The sequence below is a fragment of the Moschus berezovskii genome, chromosome 24 (assembly GCF_049115385.1).
Source record: "Moschus berezovskii isolate FMDL1 chromosome 24, NW_MosBer_1.0, whole genome shotgun sequence".
NCBI lineage: Eukaryota > Metazoa > Chordata > Mammalia > Artiodactyla > Moschidae > Moschus > Moschus berezovskii.
Genome location: NC_142483.1, coordinates 28,189,299 through 28,210,891, shown reverse-complemented (window position 1 = coordinate 28,210,891; position 21,593 = coordinate 28,189,299). Strand labels below are relative to the sequence as shown.

Sequence of the window (21,593 nt, the reverse complement as noted above, 5' to 3'; positions counted from 1 at the left end):
AACGAAAGAAATGTCACTGAGACATTTCAGTCCTTAGAGGTCCACAGTCCTGGGATCAGTTTCTTTGGGAGAATGTGTTACCCACCCACCCCAAGGCCATGTTCATATGCACAAAGCTGGGGTTATTAGGAGTTAATATCAAGTTCACAGGCTGTTGATAAAAAATCCCCTCCATTCTTTAATCCTGTTCTGCTTTTTTGAAAGTTATAGGAGTTAATATCAAGTTCACAGGCTGTTGATAAAAATCCCCTCCATTCTTTAATCCTGTTCTGCTTTTTTGAAAGTTAAGATGACTTAGTTATGGAAATATTTTAAAAATAATGTTTCACTCTTGTGTATGTGTGTTTCTATAAACAAGTTTTATTTATATACTATACTACAGTTCAGTCATATAAATCATATAATTCAGTGCTTTTAATATATTGACAGAGTTGTACAACCACCACCACAATTTTACAATATTTTCATTGCCCCCCAGAGAAAATCAGTCCTCTTCAGCAGTTACTCTCATTCCATCTTCCTTGCAGCCCCTGGAAACCACTAATCTACCTTCTATCTCTGTAGATTTACCCATTACGGACATTTCACATAAGTGGAATCATGCAATATGGGGGCTTTTTCTTACTGGCTGCTTTCACTTAGTGTCTTATTTTCAAGGTTCATCCATGTTGTGGCATGGATCAGTGCTCATTCGTTTTTATTAGCAATAATTCCTTGTATGGTTATATACCATGTTTTATTTATCCATTTGTCAGTTGATAGACATTCAGATTCTTTTCACCTTTTGGCTATTGTGAACGCTGCTGCTATGAACATGAATCTCTCTCTCTTGTTTACTGTTTATACAATCTTTTGCAAGAACATATTTGGGAGGTGAATTTTTTTTCCCAAAGAACTGTGGATTGGTCAAAAATCCCAGGCAAAAGCCCCATGTACAGATACCCTTGTGTCCTTAGGTACAACTGTGGAGATGAACGTTGTTACTTGGACCTGGCTAGGCTGAGAGGTGTCCACTACATCACTTGGCGAAGGCAGAACAAAGTCTTTCCTCAAGATAAGGTAAAGTTCAATGAAAAAACTCATCTTGTTTTTATTTTTTAATTGGCTTAAAGTGTCTAATTAAATTGCAAACTGTCTTTAAGCTTCAATCCAAAGATAAAATTATTCTCTGGAATCGTGAGTTGTTTTTTATATTTGCAAACTCATGGAAGAGGGGAAATTAATTATTCTCTATCTTTATGTGGAAAAATGACCTTCATGAAATTTGGGACTAGAGAGATCTGTTAAATTATTTAGAGACAGGATCAGCAAAGTATAGACCAGTGGGCTATATCTAGCCCTTCACTTGTTTTTATAAATAAAGCTTTACTGGGACACAGTCCTTCTCTTCTGTTCACATGTTTTCTGTGGCCCCTCGAGCACTTCAGTGGCAGGGTGCAGGGTTGAATAATTGTGGTGGAGACTCTGTGATCCACAGAGCTGAAGAAAGTACATGCTATCTGGCCTATTACTGAAAAAAATTGCCAGCCTCTGATGTAGAGCATAAATTAAAATAGTTGCTTTTGGCCAAAGTAAAATAATTTTCTTCTTATTCAGAAAACCACATCCTTAACAGCTTACAAATTTGTCTTTTGCTATTTTTGCAGGGCCACCACCCAACTCTGGGGGAGCATCCAAAGTTTACCAACTATTCTTTTGATGTAGAAGAATTTATGTACCTTGTCCTTCAGGCTGCAGATCATGTATCGCAACACCCAAAGTGGCCATTTAAGAAAAAACATGATGAGCTATAAATCTGTTGAATCTTTTTTCCAAAGGGGAGTTTTTGAGCAGTCCCGCACCCAGACTCACCTCACAGTTAAATAGGTAAAACAGCCTGTTATCTCCTAACCCCAAATCACCTTTTTTTTTTTTTAAAAAAAACATACCAATACAATGCCTTCAGGATATTACTTATGTCTTTTATAGCTTTTAAGTGTTTCGTTTGATTTTTGTGTCATTGCTATTTATCAAGATAACTATTTTTGCACTGAATACTTTTTATAGTTCAAAAATTGGGCCTGGGCTCACTGGTATCACTGAGCCTTTTTCTTAGGGATGCCAAAGTTTGCAACTTTCTTAGTTTTAGAATTTGTAAGTGTTTTTGTAGAATACCATGAGATCATTGTTTTAGAGGCTTCCAACTTGATAACGATGTGTTTGAGTAAAATCACGACTCCTTTATTTTCCGTAGTTTGTTCATAGCACTGTTCATAGTTGGACAGGAAAACATGCAATGTACACACACACACCACTGTTCATAGTTGGAAAGGAAAACATGCAACACACCCATGCATACATGCACACACACACACACACACACGGTTGTGGTTTTCAGTACCAAGCTATAGGACTGTGTTATAAATCAAACAGTGTTATATATAGATCTGTTTTGTTCTTATCAGAGTCCAAACTTAGTCCCAATGAATTCTCTGTTATATCCTTATAGTCAGCGCTAGGTTATATTCATCAGAATCTGAATAAATCATGCTGTTTCCTTAAATCATATTCATATATTTCATATGCCAATCATGTTTTCCCCACATGTAACAACCACATATGATAAAAACAAATAAGAACGTTCTTTAGAATGGTTTTATGTATCTTCTAGCTGGTTCCCACCGGCTCCTTCTTAGCTGTGGAGAGCATTTATGTATGAAACAGTGATTTCATTGTGCACATATTTGTAAGTGCATATACCTGTGTGTATCTGTCTACCTCTTTTAGCATGGAACTATTCCAGTGTTTGATTTTGAAAACTTCAAGTTAGCCACAAGTAGAGATTTTTTTCCCCCTATAAAAAAAGTAAAAGCATAAAAGGGTAAAGACACACGTGAATTAGCCAGTTCAAAATGAATAAGAAGCCATAAGAGAGTGCCATAGATTAAAAAGTGTATCTGACAGCCACCCCTACTCCCTCAATGAGATTCACTTCCTACTGTTTATGAACCTTCAACTTAGTGGTTGGAAACCATGGATTTATTTTACTGCAAAATGTGAAGTTTACATTTTATTAGCACTTGAGTAATCTCATTTAGAGACTAGCAAGTTCTATTTTTTTAAGTAAGGGATTAACAAAGTACAGCAGAGCTAATTTTTTTTTTATGTTTTAGAGTAGTTAAAAGGAAAAAGAATATACAGCAGACAAGTGACCTAAGAATCCTAAAATATTTATTATCTGGACCTTTACAGAACACATTTGCTGACTCCTGCTTTAAAGGATTATCAACAGTCTTCTAGAGTTTAGGAATATTTATTAAAATATCTGTAAATGAATTAATGAATCATTGTAGCAGTAGCTTTGATTTGAGACCTTTACAATATTTAAAAAGGCTTACAACATGACTTTTGAAATGATTGGTGTTGCTGCTGTTCTTTGTCCAAAATACTGAGTAACTGCTGAGAAGATCATTTGCGTGAAAGGAATTGTCAAGGCTGTGCTTCGTGTTTAGTCAGAGAGGCAGAAACATCTAAAAAAATGGCCTGAAAAAAAAAACGGTTTCAGCATTTATCTTCTTACCTCATTTTAAGAAGTGTTTGGCAATGTGATTCTGTAGATGAGCAAGAATTTTAGACTTTGAAAATAATTTCATAATAAAATGCTATATTTGCATATTTCATAAAGAAACAGTATGTTTTATAGAAATGAGAAAATACACTAGGTACTTTATGTAATTTACTTTTATCAGACTTTCTTTTTGATGGGAGCAAAAGAAGGTCTTCAAATTGTTATAAAATGTAAAATGTAAAGACTGCTCTTTTTATTAAGGCTTTGAAAGAGATGCATGTCATTGTTTGTACATTTGGGATATGGCTTTGGAATAAATCTTTTTATATTTTATTTGAACACCAGACTACTATTTTCAGGATTTTCTGTGTCTGAATGTAAGATGTTTGCCTTTTTTTTTTTGGCAATCTGGTCGCTCTAGATTATACAAATTGAGTAGCCCACTGACAATTCAATTTAAGGAAAAGTTGTACCTTACAATTATTTAGCAGTTTGTTATGTGATGCTTTCATGGTATATTGCATAATCTGTATAAACTCAATTTAGTTGTTCCCATTTTTTAATGTGACAAAAGTGAGATACTGTTTAAGGGACCTCCCTAAAGATCACATGTCTTCTGATTCCACATCTATAATCCTACATTTATTCACCAGATTATGTGGTAAATATTGATGGAGCAACACTGTACATTTCTACTCTAGGTTCTTGGGATACAGCAGTGAGAAGAACAGAAAAAAGTCCTTGCCTTCATGGGCCTTGCATTCTGATGGAGGAGACAGATATTAACATAAATAAGGAAAATATACTGTGTGTTGGTTGTTGATACAAGCATGGTATGGGCAAAACTAAAACAGGAATGAGGGCTGTGGAGCTCTGGGGGGAGGTAGAGTTCAGCACACTTAGGTAGAGGGTCAGGGAAGTCCTTGTTGAGATCACCTTTGAGTCAGGACTTAAAGTACCTAAGGGAAGAAGCAATGTAGATAGCTGGCAAAGAGTATTACAGGATGGTGGAATAGTATGTGCAAAGGTCCTGAGGCAGGAGGGTACCCAGTATGTTTGAAGAACAGCCAGGAAGCCAGTGTAGGGGCAGAGGAGTAGGTGATGAGGTAATGGGCCTGGGGTGCAAATGGCAAGGCTCTTGTCCTTTGATGGTGATGAGATGGAAGTTATTGAAGGGATCTCAACAGGAGGAATGGCCTGACTTTGAAGAGGATAACTGCAGCTATTATGCTGGGAAGAGACTCTGGAAAAATGTTTGTTTGTGTACCCTGGGGAACAGACTATGGGGTGGAAATTTGTATGCAGGTGGTTTGTTGGGGAAGATGCTGCTTGATGGACATCTGGAAGGAAAGGAACCAGACTTGGGTGGAGGGAGCTGTGGATCTGCAACACAATTGCAAGTGAGGCCACAGGGGGGCACTGTAGAGCTGATTGTAAAGGCTGGAGATCCTCACAGGAGTGAATCCCTGAATACTGGCATTTCTCCAGAGGGGTGTAGTCTGGAGCAGGGCAGCTCTCTTCAGCTGAAGGCAGTTCCTGGAGAGGAGCTTCGTGTGATCCGTCAGTGGTCAATATTCCCACAGCAGTGGTGGTGGGTGGATCTCCCAGACCCTCTACAGCGTCCATAGTGCGATGTTACCACTCAGCATGTTCCACTCTCCCTTCTACTGCCTGTCAACAGACTTATAGCTAAGGCTTCATTTGATTCAGATTTTACTTGTTTCAAAGACTCCTTGAAGACAGTCCTGTGTGCTTCATATGGTAGAAGTGAGAGTGGCTTTGTGGGCCAAGTGAGTTCTCTGTCCCATATTATTTGTTGGTCCTGACCTCTAATCTTTTAACAAATATAAAAAATGTTCTTTGGGATATTTAAACAGGTTCAGGAACTTACCCAGAGCCACGCAGCCAATAAGTAATAGGTGGATTGGATACAGGGCTTTCTTTGTGAAGAAATTTAAACAGAGGTAATGAAAGGAAGGAAGGGAAAGAGGGAAGGAGGGAGGGAAGGAAAGAAGGAAAGAGAAGAGAGAAGTTGGGTGGAAAAGAAAATAGAGAAAGTAGTCCTGGTGTTAGGCTATTCCTTGCAGTTACAATATAGTTTTCTGTGATACATACTCAATGGAGAGAGAATTTGAAAAATACTTGCTTTTTGAAACTAAGAGCAGTAATCAGATCAGGTATGGTTGCCTTGGAAAAACCAGTCTTTCAGAATATTATATTCACAACCAAGGGCTATTGCCAGACACTTTAATATTGTCTTCCTCTGTTAGCTTATTGGGGCATGGCATAAGATGTCATAAGCATGCTTGTCATGGAGGAAGTGACTTAGAGCTTGGCTGCGGTTATGTGGGCCCTCTCTTTGGATGGTAATGCACATTTTAACCATGAGGTGGCAGTCACACCCTTCCAAATGGCCTCTCTGCACTCTGAAGGCCTGGGTATAATAATCTCATTGTAGATTCCAGCCACCTGGGTGACAGGAGTAAGGCCTTGCTTTTCTGTGTGATGTATTTTTTTCATCCCTGATTTGAGGTAAAGTGGGAAAATTATCCTGGACAGTTTTGAGATTTAAGTGTGGAATTTCTTAGCTGCAGCCAGTTCCTGAACCCTTTGTACCATCTCCTGATTGTCCGGAGAAAAGAGCATTTGGTCTTGGGAAGATGATTTCTAGTGACAGAAGCTGTTCAGTGGAATGCAGTCACATTGATGCAAAGGAATTTTCTTGGGACGAGACCCCTATTGTAGGATCTCTAGATAGCCCATTAGTTCCTCAGTCCTTTTTAGGACCTAAATTCTTTGTTATATTGGGCTTGATAGGTTATTGTATATATAAATGCTGTTATCATTGAGCCAAACCAGACTGTAAGTGGAAGAGTTCTCGTGCTTGTGTATAGCTGCCCAGTCGTGTCTGACTGTTCGCGACCCTTTGGGCTGTAACCCACCAGGCTCCTCTGTCCATGGGATTTTTCAGGCAAGAATACTGGAGTGGGTTGCCATTTCCTTCTCCAGGGGATATTCCCACCCCAGTGTCTCTTACGTCTCCTGCATTGGCAGGCAGCTGCTTTACTCACTGAGCCAAGGGGGGAGCCCAATGTAAACAAAGGAGTTCATTGAGGTCTAAATGCCAAGATTGTTACCATGTTAATTAAAGAGGAATTTTTAGTACAAACAAAGGGGTATTAATATCGAGTCTTTACGTGAATCTGACCCATGCATTTCTCCAGGTGTTTGCTATTATTTGTTTTTTACAACCGTGAATTGCAGTATTTGGGGATGTTTGTGCTGAAAAGGACCTTGAGATCGTTTGTGACTTCTGTTCATTTCACTGTGGTTTGTTGACTGCCCACCAGTAACAGGAACTTTCAGACCAAGAGACAAAGTTCCTGGGAGAAGCATGTTTTGTAGACCCAGGAATTCAGCTCTAGAAATCAGAGGGCTCTGATTCCTCAGCCTTGCACATCCCTTACAGCTGTATGACCAGGGGTTTGTTGCTTAGCCTTGCTGCTGCTGCTGCTGCTAAGTCACTTCAGTCGTGTCCGACTCTGTGTGACCCCATAGACAGAAGCCCACCAGGCTCCCCCGTCCTTGGGATTCTCCAGGCAAGAACACTGGAGTGGGTTGCCATTTCCTTCTCCAATGTGTGAAAGTGAAAAGTGAAAGTGAGGTCAGTCAGTCGCGTCTGACCCTTAGCGACCCCACAGACTGCAGCCTACCAGGCTCCTCCATCCATGGGATTTTCTAGGCAAGAGTACTGGAGTGGCTTGCCGTTGCCTTCTCCGTGCTTAGCCTTATGAAGCTTCAATTTTCTCATAAATTGGTGACAATATCTATAAGGCAGGGTAGATTCAAGGATAAAAATATAAAGTCACACTCGTTTAGGGCTTGGTGCATACAATCTGTTCAGTAAATGCTATTATACTATGGAACACACAGAACTGTTATTATTTAAAGCTCTAGTACCTGGAAAATGGTTAAATTCTGAATCTCCAGACTTCTCCCCACACCAAATTATTTAGATTCTCAGGGGTGCCATCAGCTGACTCTCTTTGGTCAAATGTCCCCAGGTGTCCCATTGCACAGGGATTGGGAGCTGCTCGTCCAGGACAGAGTGACAGCTCTTGGCAGTAGATAGGTCAGGTCTAAACCAGTACTTGTCAAAGTCTCTTCCACTGGGTATCCTTATGTTGCATAATAAACAGTTTACCAGGGAAATACTGCCTCACGTCAAGTCGAGTTGTTTCTTGTAGGGTTTATCCCCACCTTTGACACACCAGGGCCCACTGTGAGTTTCTAAATAGGAAGAGGTCATATGCGCTGTTTCCAGGTTCATTTGACCACTGGGTCTCTTTCTCAGGGAGCTTGCCGACTGCTGTTACAAGAATCCCCTTCCAGGCAGGCTTCTCTCAGTACTGGCCACGGCCCTCTCCTGGGACTAGGCAACAGGCAGTGCTTTTGGCATGAAGCCAATCCTAGTGTGTGAGTTCTGTCAGTTGTGCAACCCGATCACAACTGACTGGACCAGGCATCAGTAGCTGAGCCAATTCTATCCAGTCGGGAGGCTGTAAGATAAAAGGTAAAGAAACGACCCGGGCCCCTTCAGCAGGGCCATTTGGATGGAAGACGTGAGGAAGATGCCAAGGTTTCTGGAACCAAGATACCAGATCTGAGCTATTGGTGCTTTTTTTGTATCAAGTACAATTATGAGCTGCTCTTCAGTTCTTCTTGAGGCCACTTGTACATTCAGGTCATGCATTGGGTGACCTCTTCCAGCCTGAAAGAACCTAACCCACACAGCCATGCCTGACTCCAGGAGTGACTGTCCCACCCAATGCCACGGTGATGGGAGGACATGGACCCAGACATTCTCATTCCAAGTTTAATGCCACACTGTGGCCCCATCACACTGTTGCCTCTCAAGCTGAGATTGATCAGCACGACAAGCAGAGGTAAAAAAATAATGGTAATTTCCAGAAAAATCTGGGAAGTAAATGTGAAGCACACACATATAGAAGTCCCTAATGGTCTTAGGTAGAAATCGGAGCTGGGCAGAGGGTTAAATAATGGTGCCTGAGAAATCAGGCCAGTTTGCCATGAGGCAGCTGGATGAGAACTCAGCAAAGAGGAGATGAAGTTAAAAGTGAAGTTTCTAAGTCTCAGAAGAAAACCTTAAAGTGGATAGGCAGTAAATAAAGCCGAGAACAAGAGCGAAAGGAGGGAATTACTAGACACACGTTGTACAGGTCAAAGAAAACGCAGGAAGAGGCCAAGATAACATTGAAAAGCCTGTGGAAAAGGGAGACCGAGGACGATGCAAGCACTGAGGAAGCCGGTACGTCTCTTACTGGAGCAACCCCTCCAGCCCCTGAGGGCGGCAGAAAATGGGGAGAAAAGCATGAAAGCACCGATTCACAGTGAAAGCCATTCTGCACTGATAGAAAAATGTAAATCCTCCAGAGAAATATCTTTATCTACGCATCGTTTTTCAAAAACGCAGGGAATATTCAGCAACATTCTCAGGGAGAGAATTTACACAAGATGCTTTTAGAAGTGTTTATGGTTCACTTGGTGGAAACGGGCCCAGGAGTTTTTCCTCCTGGAGTTCACAAGTATGTCAATGCATCCTCTTGCCTGTGAAATTAAAAGTAAGATGTGATGGTGGCGCATCCTTACTGCCATCACCGCACTGAGACATGGAGCCCAGATGGGATTTCCGTTCTGCCTGGCAGGTGTCTATGCAAATAAGCTGCCTTTCAGAAATTGCTGGGTAATACTATCATATTGACTTTGTACTAGATTATATGCTCTTGGATAGTCATATTTTTGCAATTCAAATAGCAGTCTGTTGAAAAGAGTTTTATGATGGCTGCTACGTGGTGCAGGCAATAAATTTGGGGGACCAGGGATAAAGAAATAGGCAGAAAAAGGCGCCCATTCTTTTACAGCTATGCTTGAGACTGGTGAGAAGGGCCAATAGCTGGGAAGTATCTTACAGTCTCCTTTTATCTTTTTGCTGCTGCTGCTTTAGTTCTTTTTTCTTCTTCCTCATCTTTTTCCCCCTCTCCCCCCCGCTACCCCAAATATTAGCATTTATAAGTTTGCTTTGGGGGGTCTTTCCTGGTGGTCGTGTGGTTAAGAATCCGCCTTGCAATGCAGGGGACGCAGGTTCGCTCCCTAATCTGGGAGCTGAGATCCCACCTGCCATAGAGCAGCGACGTCTGCGCGCCCCACAACTATTGAGCCTGCGCAGGACAGCCCTAGCGCTGCAACTACTGAGCTTGCGCCCTGGAGCGAGCAGCCACAGCTCCTGAGACTGCGTGTGCAACTGCTTAAGAACACATGCCTAGAGCCCGTGCTCCACCAACAAGAGAAGCCACTGCCCGAAGGCCGAGCAGCGCCACTAAGGACTAGCTCTCGCTCGCCATAACCAGAGAAAAAGCCCACACGCAGCAATGAAGAGCCTGTAGGCTGCAAGGATCCAGCACAGCCCCTACTCCCCCCCCAAATGTCTGCGCTCCTGGTGAAAGTAAAGACCGCCGGTCAGGAACCCTACAGAAAGGTTTGGACTTGTTGGTTCCTAGTGAATGGCATGGTGTTGTGCATGGTCACCCATGGCAGCAGACTTGGCGCTGACTCTTCTGGGCTGTCCATTGGAAGTGGCCGCATAGGACCCGGGGATAACATCTACTTACCCCACTCAGTTCAGACTTCCTGAGATTGCCACCCCCCGCCCTCCCAATCCTCTGCAGGGAAATGATGTCAGGCAAGTGCAAACACATGAAGTCTTAAGACAAAAAGCAGCTTTGCAGAGCCATGATAAGGAACAGGGTGGCAGGGCAGTGGAAGGGACGGACTCTGGCCTACCACTGACTACCCCAACGACCTAGGGCAAGCTACTGACACTCAGGGAGCCTCAGTTTTCTCATCTGTGAATGGACACTACTCAGGGGACCAACCTGAAGGTTGTTGTGAGGCTGTATTTGGTCCTTGTATCTGCAGGGCACTTCGTATCGCAAACAACTGTGAGGATAGAGGAGCCTGATCTTAATCAGGTAATCACGCAGGTGAGGGTGTGTAAGGATAAACAGTGGGGCTGCCTGGAAGGGGAGGAACTTGTAACCAAGAGATGCCGTGCCCTGGGGTGAGAGGGAATGTTCCTCGCAGGCAAAAATAAGGTAGCCCACCTTGGGTCTGGTGCACAGGGAGGCCTCCTAAGCTGGGAAAGGAGCTGGGAGGTGGAAGAAGGAGAATAGGAGGCAGATGGCGAGGAGGAAGAAGACGCAGACTCACAGGAAGCCTGGGTCCTCGGCCCGTGAGCACCGGAGAAACCTCCAGGTGATGACAACTTGAGCCTCAAAGACCCTGAGGACTGTGGCCGCTGAGGTCTGCTTGATTCAGTGATGGACTGACAGTCCTATTCGGTGGTAAAGCTCGTTGAGACCAGGCGGCCCCAGACAGAAGTTGCAGAGGCTCCAGGGCTATCAGACTTGAACTTTGCTTCCCACTGAGTGGTTTCGTAAGCATCACCTGAGAACCTCACCAACGGCAAAGGCCTGACTGCCAGCCTGCCTTCTCCCGGCCTCAGGATTCTCAGCTCCCTGCATCCAAACTTCGCTTCCGCCCCTTCAGTCTGTGATTAAACGGCAAAAGGTACGTGATCTATGCAAATATATGCACATATTAATATGTAAGCCCAAGGATCAATTATGTAAGGTGGCCAAGGGAGGTTCTTCTGGGCTTCACTCTAATGTCTTTTTTTTACAAAATGTGTGCATTCTGAATGCTGGGGAAGTGGGGATTCATTTGTTTGCTAAAAGTGTTTAAGAATGGGTCAAAACTTCAAGACACCCTAGTATAGCCCAGAGTTTTCAATTATGTAGGAAAATGACTACTAGGAAGGTGTGGGGTGGGGGAATCAAATGTTGTGGTCTGTGGGCGGGCTGGAAAAGAGTTTCCAGACATGAGGCAGAATGAGAGGAGACTAGAGTTTGTTAGGTGGGAGACTCTGTTAGAGCAGTGGGCCAGCTCGTGGGAAAGCCGACCCCTCTTGTGGGCCAGTAGCCAATTTTTATAGCCTCAAGACAAAAAATTCCTCCTGGAAGGGTGGCATTAGGTGGTTGGTTAGGATGCCATAGGGTGGTAATAGGATGGATATTTTACCTGACACGGGTTCAGTGAAGTAACTGGTTTAGATCCAGAGGCTCATGGCAACAGTTGCTACGGGGCTCGGTCTGTTCTGGAGATTTTTGTCCTGTGACCTTGGTATAGGGCTCCACACCAAAGCTGTGTTTATTTTTTTTAAAGAAATAAAGTAAATTGCTGTCTGTTGGAGGGAGAGGGGAACTTGAGGCAGGTGTTACTTATGATGTTATCGCTCAGAGGCACATGGTTGAGAAGGGCTCTGCCTGGACTAGGGTGTGTCTCAGTGAAGCTCCAAGCCTGCTCCTCCCCCCGCTGCTTTTTAAATTGAAGTACAGTTACTGTATAATAATATGTTTCAGGTGTACAGCGTAGGGATTCACAGTTTAAAAGTTATATTCCAAAAAAGGAGTTACATTCCATTTACAGTTGTTACAGAATATTGACTATATTCCCCATGTTGTACAGAATATCCTGGCAGCTTGTTTATTTCATACATAGTAGTTTGTGCCTCTGAATTCCCCACCCCTGGCTTACCCCTTCCCTCCTCCTTCTCCCCACTGGTAATGGCTCTTTTGTTGCCTCATATCTGTGAGTCTGTTTTGTTTTTGTTACATTCATTAGTTTGTTCTGTTCTCCAGATTTCATATCTAAGGGATATGATACAGTGTTTGTCTTTCTGTGTCTGACTCATTTTAGTAAATGTAATACCCTCCAAGTCCATCCATGTTGTTGCAAATGGAAAAATTTCTTTTTTATGGTTGAGTGGTATTCTGCCTCTGCTTTAAACGTTCATCTGTCATTGGACAGTTAGGTGGCTTCCATGTCTTGGCTCTTCTAGCTATAATGCTGCTGTGAACATTGGAGTGTGTAGATCTTTTCGAATTAATGCTTTTATTTACTTTGGAAATATACTCAGGAGTGGAATTGCTGGGTCATATGGTAGTTTGAGTTTTAGTTTTACGGAAAAATCTCCATACTGTTTTGCACTGTGGCTGTATCAATTTACATTTGCACCGGTAATCGATGAGGGTTCCCTTTTCACCGTGTTCTTGCCAGCATTTGTTATTTTTGTTATTTTTATTGACAGTCATTCTGACACTCGTGAGATGATAGTTCATTGTGGTTTTGATTTGCATTTCCCTGATGATTAGTGATGTGGAACATTTTTTCATGTGCTTGTTGGCCATCTGTATATCATCTTAGGAAAAATGACTGTTCAGATCTCCTGCCCACCTTTTAATTGAGTTGTTTGTTTTTTTAATGTCGAGTTGTATGAGCTCTTGATAAATTTTGGATGCATGTGTATATGCTAAGTCGCTTCAGTCACGTCCGACTCTTTGTGACCCCATAGGCTATAGCCTGCCAGGCTCCTCTGTCCATGGAATTCTCCCAGAATACTGGAGTGGGTTACCATGCCCTCCTCCAGGGAATCTTCCTGACCCATGGATTGAACTCACGTCTCTTATTTCTCCTGTACGGGCAGGCAGGTTCTTTACCACTAATTCATATCATTTGCAAGACCCAAGCCTGTCCTTTATACATAGAAAAAAGTTCTTTACATGAATGAGAAGTACCTAATGCATTACTGCCTATGTACTGGTGACTTTTGTCAATATTCAGCATTTTGTCCACCTGCCCCTTAATATCACCAGGAGTTTCCGTCTAGTCTGCTCGATGGGTCTGCAGGCCTTCAGAAGGTGCTCCTTGGCCAGGAAGTGGCAGTCTGAATGTGGGTTGGAAAAGAATTTCCAAACAGAATTTCAGAAAGGAATAAGTTTATTAAGAACAAAGGGCAGAGATAATTGGGGGCTGCAAGCACAGCAGGCCGACCACCTGACAGCCTTGGGAGAGCCAACAGTTTTCCTGGGTTAGTAGCCAATTTTTATAGCCTTGAGATAAAGAAAGTTCTTGCTGGAAGGGTGGGCATTAGGTGATTGATTGGGGTGCTGTAGGTTGAGTAACAGGGTGGCATTTTTGCCTAATTTGGGATTAGGAAACTGACTGGTATGAATCAGGGGGGCTTTTGGCAATGGTTCCAATGGGGCCCCATCAGTTCTGACCTTGGTTCTGGGCTCTGCTTCTGTGTCCTTGGGGCAGGACTGCACAGCAGGGTTTAGGTTTGGCCCACCTCAGTGATACAGGGGTGTATGATGATACCGTAGGAGCAGAGAGTAGCTTGGGAACATGCATTGAAACTGTGCTGAGCACAGCACCCACATGGTTTTGATCTGGTTGCCTTCTGGTGGCCTTGCTGAGTTAGAAATTGAGTTTCTGAGTTGCATGCAGTAGCAGAAACTAGTGATCAGGTCAGAGAAAAGAGAAAAAGAGAACAAAACCCTTTCCAAGCAAGAAAGCAAAATGCTATTCGGAAGGGGCTGTTTTGCTTCAAGCATGTTAAAATATGGACTCATGTATGTTTTTAATTGAGGGATGTGGAACATGCCCCTCCCCCTGACTGGCAGGCTGACATTTCCCACGTCCTTGGTCCTCACCCCACCCTGCCCACCTTCAGCCAGTCCCCACACCTGACCTCACCTTCCAGGTTTGATCCACCACAGAAAGAGTGGCAGTGTTATTCATCACCCTGAAAAATGCTACATGAAGCCCAAGGGTTGTGTGTGATGGTCGTGTCAGTGGGAACAATTCATTATTCCATCAACCACTTGGCATGTCAGTCAATGAAAAAATATGTGCTTTAGAACTGACAGCTCAAAATAGTCTTTTCAGCAATTGGCATGCCAAGATCTTGATAGTATAATGAATTATTCTTTAAACCTATCATTTCATGCCATCAATTTGGCCATGTAGACTTTTACTTTTTGCGGGGCGGGGGGGGGAGAGGCCAGGACTGAATTATAGAAGTTATCTAAAATAACAAGCTAAATAACTTTGTAACCTGGGAAGCAAAGATTGGAGTTTTGAGAAGTGGAATTAGAAAAAATGCTCCTTGGGGAAGATAGGTAAACACAATTACTACTAATAAACATTTAAGAAAAGTTCTCTGAGGTTCTATGAGTCTTGGGCATGAAAAAATAGTTCATTCTCATTGACCACTGAAATTTTATCCTCGTTTTCCATAATAAGGCACCGAGAAACTGAGATTATTTATTATTCTGTGTGCAGCTTGATATATGTTTGCTGAGCAGTGTATTTAGTTCCTGCTTATTTAAGTGATGTGGCTGTCTTGGATTGAATTTTTAGTTCCATTGGAAGGTTAGTTTTTCCCAGTTAATCTCCATACATAGATTTCTTTTCCCACACTTGATGTATGGTTTTTCTTATACTCCTGTGGCTAATTAATTCCATTCCCATTCGCAAATCTGAGCTCTTCAAAGATCTGCACCCATCCCTTCTCCTCTGAGTATTTTGTAATCAGGACTGAGAACTTGCACAGCTTGCTGGCTTTTTGGAGAATGTTTCGGACCTTGGCATGTATTTCGGGTGACTTCTGAACGTGGCACACAGCATGTCGAGGTTTCAGCTGGTCAAATTGCTTTCATCCTAAAATGTCAGCTTTATTTCTAGGAGCAGCAGCTGCCACAGAACTTTTTTTCCCCTCAGATATCTCCGCTGAATTGCTTGATGTGTCAATGGTTATTTTCCATCCTGTTAAATAATGCCAGTTGCTCCAGTGATGGTCATTTTAATACCATCACAAAATAACAAGCAGTGTCAATTTGTTTTCAAGATTGAGTCTTAATTGTTCACCATTGTTTGAAAATAGAGAACAGCCTCATTAATCCACTGCTGAATATTAAGCATTTCATTAAAATATTGCCTGGAAAGGAGAGTTACTTCAAATCCCCTTCACGTGTCCTTCACGGCCAGCAAAATGATCTATTCTGCATTTTTAACTCTCAACCCCGAGAAAAATTGGGGCATCTGTGACCTTTTAATTTGTGCTTCAAAGAAAACATTTCTTAACGTTATGTAATAAATCAATCATTACTTGCTTAATAATCTTAATGCATGTCTTTGAAGTCAGCAACCCACAAGAGAGGCTGGGATTTTTAAAAATTGACAACTCTCTGGTCATTTGATGTAAACCGTGTTTTATTGATCAGCTGTGGAACAGTATCAACTGCATGTAAAAAGCATGTGATCATGAGGGACAATGGAAAATGAAGACTATTTTATTTATGTGTATGTGTATATGCATATTTATATGTAGTCTCTGAAGTATGTAGGAAATACAATTTGAAATTATACTAACTCCCCTTAAGCCTTTCTTATCTTTGCACAAGAGCATCCTAACATAAACATGATTTGTGTATTTCTTGGTTTCTATAATCTTGAAATGAAAGTTTTTGCAACCATATTTTCTATGTATTCTAGAAAGCAGTTGTTTAAAATGCAGATTTACCCACATTCCTTCAATCCTCTTTAGTCTATTTGCCTTGATTTCCCTTGTTATCTAAAGAGTTTTTCAGTTCAGCCCTTCCTAAACTTAGAAATCATGTCCTTGTTACTTGTTATTAATGCTCTGTTTATCATACCAAAAAAGGAAACCCAACCTTGGATTTTTGTTTTCTTTTGTAGATGAGCTTCGGATAATGCAGTTGTAGATCCGCTGCTTCTTTAATAACTAACTGCTGAATTATAGGTTTCCTGATTTGAAGTGTATTTAGAAAAAGCAACAAAATGCAATTAATCTGATAGTAATAGGAACAGAAGTTAATATTGGCCTGAAGCTAGACTGCTCATTGTAAACATCTAGCCTGCGTAATTGACAGTCACAGAGGCTCACTTCTGGCTCCTAAAATGGTTCTCTCATTACCGCCTGCACTGCCCATCTTGACCCCATTCTTCTGCAGAGAGTTCTGCCCAGACATTCCCAAGCTCCTGCGTTGGTCACTGACACAGCAGTGGCTGTGCCTCTCTCTGAGCTTTCATGGTTCTCTCATTGCTCTGGCCCGGTGAGCCCTTGAAGGGGAGTGGCAGAGGGCACACCTGGGTTCATGACCTTAACTCAAGGCTCCCAGCTTTGAACTTGGGTAAGACGTTGACCCCAGGGGCCACCCTTGAGGCATGCTTACCTTGAGAGGTGGCTGTAAGGATGAGCAGATAATGCCTACTTATTATAGGAGCTCCAAAGAGCTCTGACACCCCCAAAAGGGAGGGAAGATGCACTGCGGTGTTTCACTGTTTTTTTTTGGATGGCGCGGCACTTCCCACCCACAGCTCCCAGCCTTGAGTTGGGATATTGTTACCAGTCACAAGGTACCTCTTCCTTGTTCTCTCTGCTCCTTTCCACATTATCTTTTCCATCATTTCTATTCAATAATTAATACTGCAAGGCTTTTCTTTATTGAAACAGTGCTCCCAAAAAGTTTTTTAGTCTTCTTTTATCTGAACTCTTGAAAGATGTTTAGACAGAATAGTTTTTTTTTTAATGTATTAACTGCTATTTTTGTTTCTTTTTTGTTTCTTACATGGCTGCTAAGGTTGATTGCAGAAATATATGATATACAGATAGGGAAAAGTCACTTAAAGGAAACCATAGTATTTATCAACCCGGACCTAGGCTGTGCACATACCACCAAGGGCACACACAATTCAAACACAGACACAAATTGTACACACACAGGTTTGCAGATAAAACTTTATTTGTGCTAAGCTACAAATATATACACATTCATGGGATGTATGTTTTTGGATAACCTATTATTTGCTAGCAATAGGAGTTAAAGGCCACCTCCTCAGTTCAGTTCAATTCAGTCGCTCAGTCGTGTCCGACTCTCCGCGACCCCATGAATCACAGCACCCCAGGCCTCCCTGTCCATCACCAACTCCCGGAGTTCACTCAGACTCATGTCCACAGAGTCGGTGATGCCATCCAGCCATCTCATTCTCTGTCGTCCCCGTCTCCTCCCGCCCCCAACCTTTCCCAGCATCAGAGTCTTTTCCAGTGAGTCAACTCGTCGCATGAGGTGGCCAAAGTATTGGAGTTTCAGCTTTAGCATCAGTCCTTCCAATGAACACCCAGGATTGATCTCCTTTAGAATGGACTGGTTGGATCTCCTTGCAGTATAAGGGACTCTCAAGAGTCTTCTCCAACACCACAGTTCAAAAGCATCAATTCTTCGGCGATCAGCCTTCTTCACAGTCCAACTCTCACATCCATACATGACAACGGGAAAAACCATAGCCTTGACTAGACGGACCTTTGTTGGCAAAGTAATGTCTCTGCTTGTTAATATACTATCAAGGTTGGTCATAACTTTCCTTCCAAGGAGTAAGCATCTTTTAATTTCATGGCTGCAATCAGCATCCACAGTGATTTTGGAGCCCCCCAAAATAAAGTCTGACACTGTCTCCACTGTTTACCCATCTATTTCCCATGAAGTGATGGGACCAGATGCCATGATCTTTGTTTTCTGAATGTTGAGCTTCAAGCCAACCTTTTCACTCTCCTCTTTCACTTTCATCAAGAGGCTTTTGAGTTCCTCTTCACTTTCTGCCATAAGGGTAGTGTCATCTGCATATCTGAGGTTATTGATATTTCTCCCAGCAATCTTGATTCCAGCTTGTGCTTCTTCCAGCCCAGCATTCCTCATGATGTACTCTGCATATAAGTTAAATAAGCAAGGTGACAATATACAGCCTTGACGTACTCCTTTTCCTATTTGGAACCAGTCTTTTGTTCCAGTACAATTCTGACTGTTGCTTCCTGACCTGCATACAGGTTTCTCAAGAGGCAGGTCAGGTGGTCTGGTATTCCCATCTCTTTCAGAATGTTCCACAGTTTATTTACATCACCATTTTTAATGTCTGCAGGTAATTTCATTAAGCCAATCTCATGTCATTGAGCAGTGAGACTCTTTCTAGCTACTGAATATTATCAAAGAAAAAAATTGCTGTGCCTTGAATATCCTTACACATACATCTTTATACATATATACAACTGTTTCCTTAGGATAATTTCCAAGATAGAGCACTGCTTAATGTCAGGACATGCACATTTTTAGAGATTTCATTTAGGTTGCCATTTCCTCCTCCCCGGGATCTTGCTGACCCAGGAATCGAACCAGAGTTTCCTGTGCCTCCTGCATTGGCAGACAGGTTCTTGTACCACTGAGCCACCTGGGAAGCCCCCACAGATTTGATTACATTCTGATAAATTTCCATCCAGAAATGTGGCACTTCAGCAGATATCTGAGTATGCCACTGGCCTACATAGTCCCAACACTGGATATTATAAGTTGGCAGAAGGGTCTGTAGGTGGAGTTGCAGAAGAGCTTCTACAGAAAAACTTTGAGAGAAGAAAATATATTGTATCAATCTGTGTTTAATATATTGAGACAATTCTGGGCACTGCTGTTAGGAAGATGAGTTGCAGTCCTGATGCTGGGAGAAGAATCATGGCTGAATAGAAAGTATCTCCAGTTCTGGAAAGCTGGACCACACACCAGGAACTATGTTTTTGATTGAATAGACCCAACAAGGAGCAGTGACGAACATTATTTAGACAGCCCAAGAGGCTGTCACTTCTCAAACTAGGTTAAGTTAAAAAAAAAAAAAAGGCTACACAGGTTAATTAAAAGATAACACTGTGCAGTTGGACATAGCACCTGGGTAATTGTTTCTTCCACTGAGACAAGTATGTAATGAATATTACAGAGGTCTAGGGGAAAAAAAAATAAACTTGTGTGACAAAGATGAGACTCTTGTACCTAAAGCTTGAGTGCTCTTCCTGTATCCCCATATTAGGTATTTATAAGCCTGGATGCATAATGGAACAGTTTTAAATTACTTACAAACGCTGAATAGCTATTCTGGTCAGTAGGTTTGGGCTGTGTTTAATTGTATGAAATAGATGACAATTACAAAACCCTTTTTATTTGATAAGTTTCAAATACACACAGAAGTAGAGTTGAACGATGAACACCCACATACTTGTGACCCACTTACAATGATCATCAATTCAATGTGACTCTTGTTTCATGTACACCCTACCTCCTTTGGCACTGAGTTATTTTGAAGTAAATTGTGACATCATATCATTTTAGTTGTAAATATTTCAGTGTATAAAAAGGTGATCTGGGTGATGTGTCCTAATCAATTAAGTTTTCCAAGTTAGTGTTATGAGAATATCTTTGTAAAATACAACCTCCACAAAATGACTTCTCTGAGCCTCAGATTCCTGTTTTGTAAAAGGGATACCAATAATACTCAGATATGGTGGTGGTATTTTGAGGATCATGGAAGATACTCAAGAAAACATAACATCAAAGTGATGGAAAACTGTTAACTCACCATGATTGCCATTGCCATCACTGGAATTCAGATTTTATAGGCAGGTGACATACGGGAGCTTTGAAAAGCTGAGTGATGAGATGTAAGAGGCTGCTAGGAAAGGAGATGGTGGAAAATGTGGCAAGTATATCAGAAAAAAGTAAGGAAACCAAGAGATATATGAAGGAGATAAGCAGGAGGAGCCAGTAGCCAGGCATGTGGGACAGTGAGGGTATGGGTCTTCTGACCTCTGTGGCCACAGGTTCCATTTCTTGGAACCAGGATACAAACCTGGAAAAGTGAAATGTCAGTGGAAGTTGAGAAGGAGACAGAGAACTTGGGTTTTTTAAATGTTAAATTCTATTAAAGGTCATACTTATTAAAGGTATGACCTATTATTAATAGGTCATACCTATTAATAATAAATATTATTACAGTGTAGAAATTGAACTATATACATGGAAGTAATTTTTTTAAGTCTTGCATAATGGGTCCCTACTTTCCAGAAATGATTGATATGGCAAATTTCTAAGTGAACAGTGCATGCAAGTCATCTCATGGAATTTATGTTGGGGGTATTTGATTGACTCTCTAGCAATGGAAGATCCCCTGGAGGAGGGCATGGCAACCCACTCCAGTATTCTTGCCTGGAGAATTCCAGGCACAGAGGAGCCTGGTTGGCTACAGTCCATAGGGTCGCAAACAGTAGGACACGACTAAGCAACTAACACATACTTTCGCTAGCGATGGCAGTCTTATCAAATGAAGATGGTGGAATGACTCCCCAGATAATTTTGAAATTTTGGATCAAAGATGACTATCTCTACTCTTTCATTCCTCAAACATTTATTTTTTTGACTAATATTGATCACGATCTAATTTCTTCATCTGAAAAATAGCATACAGGATAATTTCACAATACAGTATCTCCAGAAGATAAAATTTTTTAATGTATATTTCTAAGTTATTTTAATTGTTATGCTTTAGAAATGAATCCAGGCAAACTTTGACAACCCCTCCTTTTTTTTTCAGAACTTACCTATCCTGTCTCTCATTCTCAAAGAACTGAATAACCACAGAGATACGTTGATGAATGAACCCCAATAAAGGAGTTAATGGCCGATACGGTGTTAATTGAGGCTACTCCTCTTAGAGACCATTTGCAATTGACAGAGTCTCCAGATGCCTTGACTGGAAGGAAGGGATAATGGAACCTGTTGTGGTTGCAGTGCCAGTGAGAGAAATATTTGGGGGCAGGATGGCATTTGATGTCTTCACATCGAATCACACCAGAATAAAATTTGTAAATCACGTTAAAGAGTTTGGATTTTATCCTTAACCAGGTGCTTCCCAATGAAAATGGAAAATGACATAATTGTAGTTGGATTTTAGAAAGGTCAGTCTGGATTGTTTAGAAGCAAGCGGATGGGGAGGGGGAAGTGGGGAGAGGGCAGGGGAAATAGGAAAGAAGTATAGATAGGATACTACCTATACTGGCAGTGAGGATGGAGGAAAGTGAGGATGAACTGGGAAAGTGGCAGTGAGGGTGGAGGTTACTAGGCTCTTATCAAGTGTGAGAATCCGTAGACCTTGATTGTCAATTGAATGAAGAAAATGTGGGTGAAGAGGTCAAGGATGGCACTCAGGATGCAGATTTGGAAAACAGGGTGGA

The 21,593-nt window shown here is 41.9% G+C and overlaps 1 protein-coding gene across 4 annotated transcripts in view; it reads left to right on the top strand.

Moving 5' to 3' along the window:
- The window catches only part of EOGT (EGF domain specific O-linked N-acetylglucosamine transferase), a 57,851-nt gene extending 36,677 nt beyond the window's left edge, over positions 1 to 21,174 (top strand). For 2 of the 4 annotated variants that reach the window (XM_055414287.2, XM_055414288.2), the window contains exons 16-17: positions 957 to 1,059; positions 1,647 to 3,963. In XM_055414287.2, the coding sequence (XP_055270262.2) occupies positions 957 to 1,059; positions 1,647 to 1,793 (250 nt within the window). In that variant the 3' untranslated portion in view covers positions 1,794 to 3,963. Of the gene's footprint in view, positions 1 to 956; positions 1,060 to 1,646; positions 3,965 to 20,953 lie in introns of those variants that run through there. The other 2 variants (XR_008684193.2, XM_055414289.2) reach the window with 2 other exon arrangements.
- Positions 21,175 to 21,593: the final 419 nt, after the last annotated feature.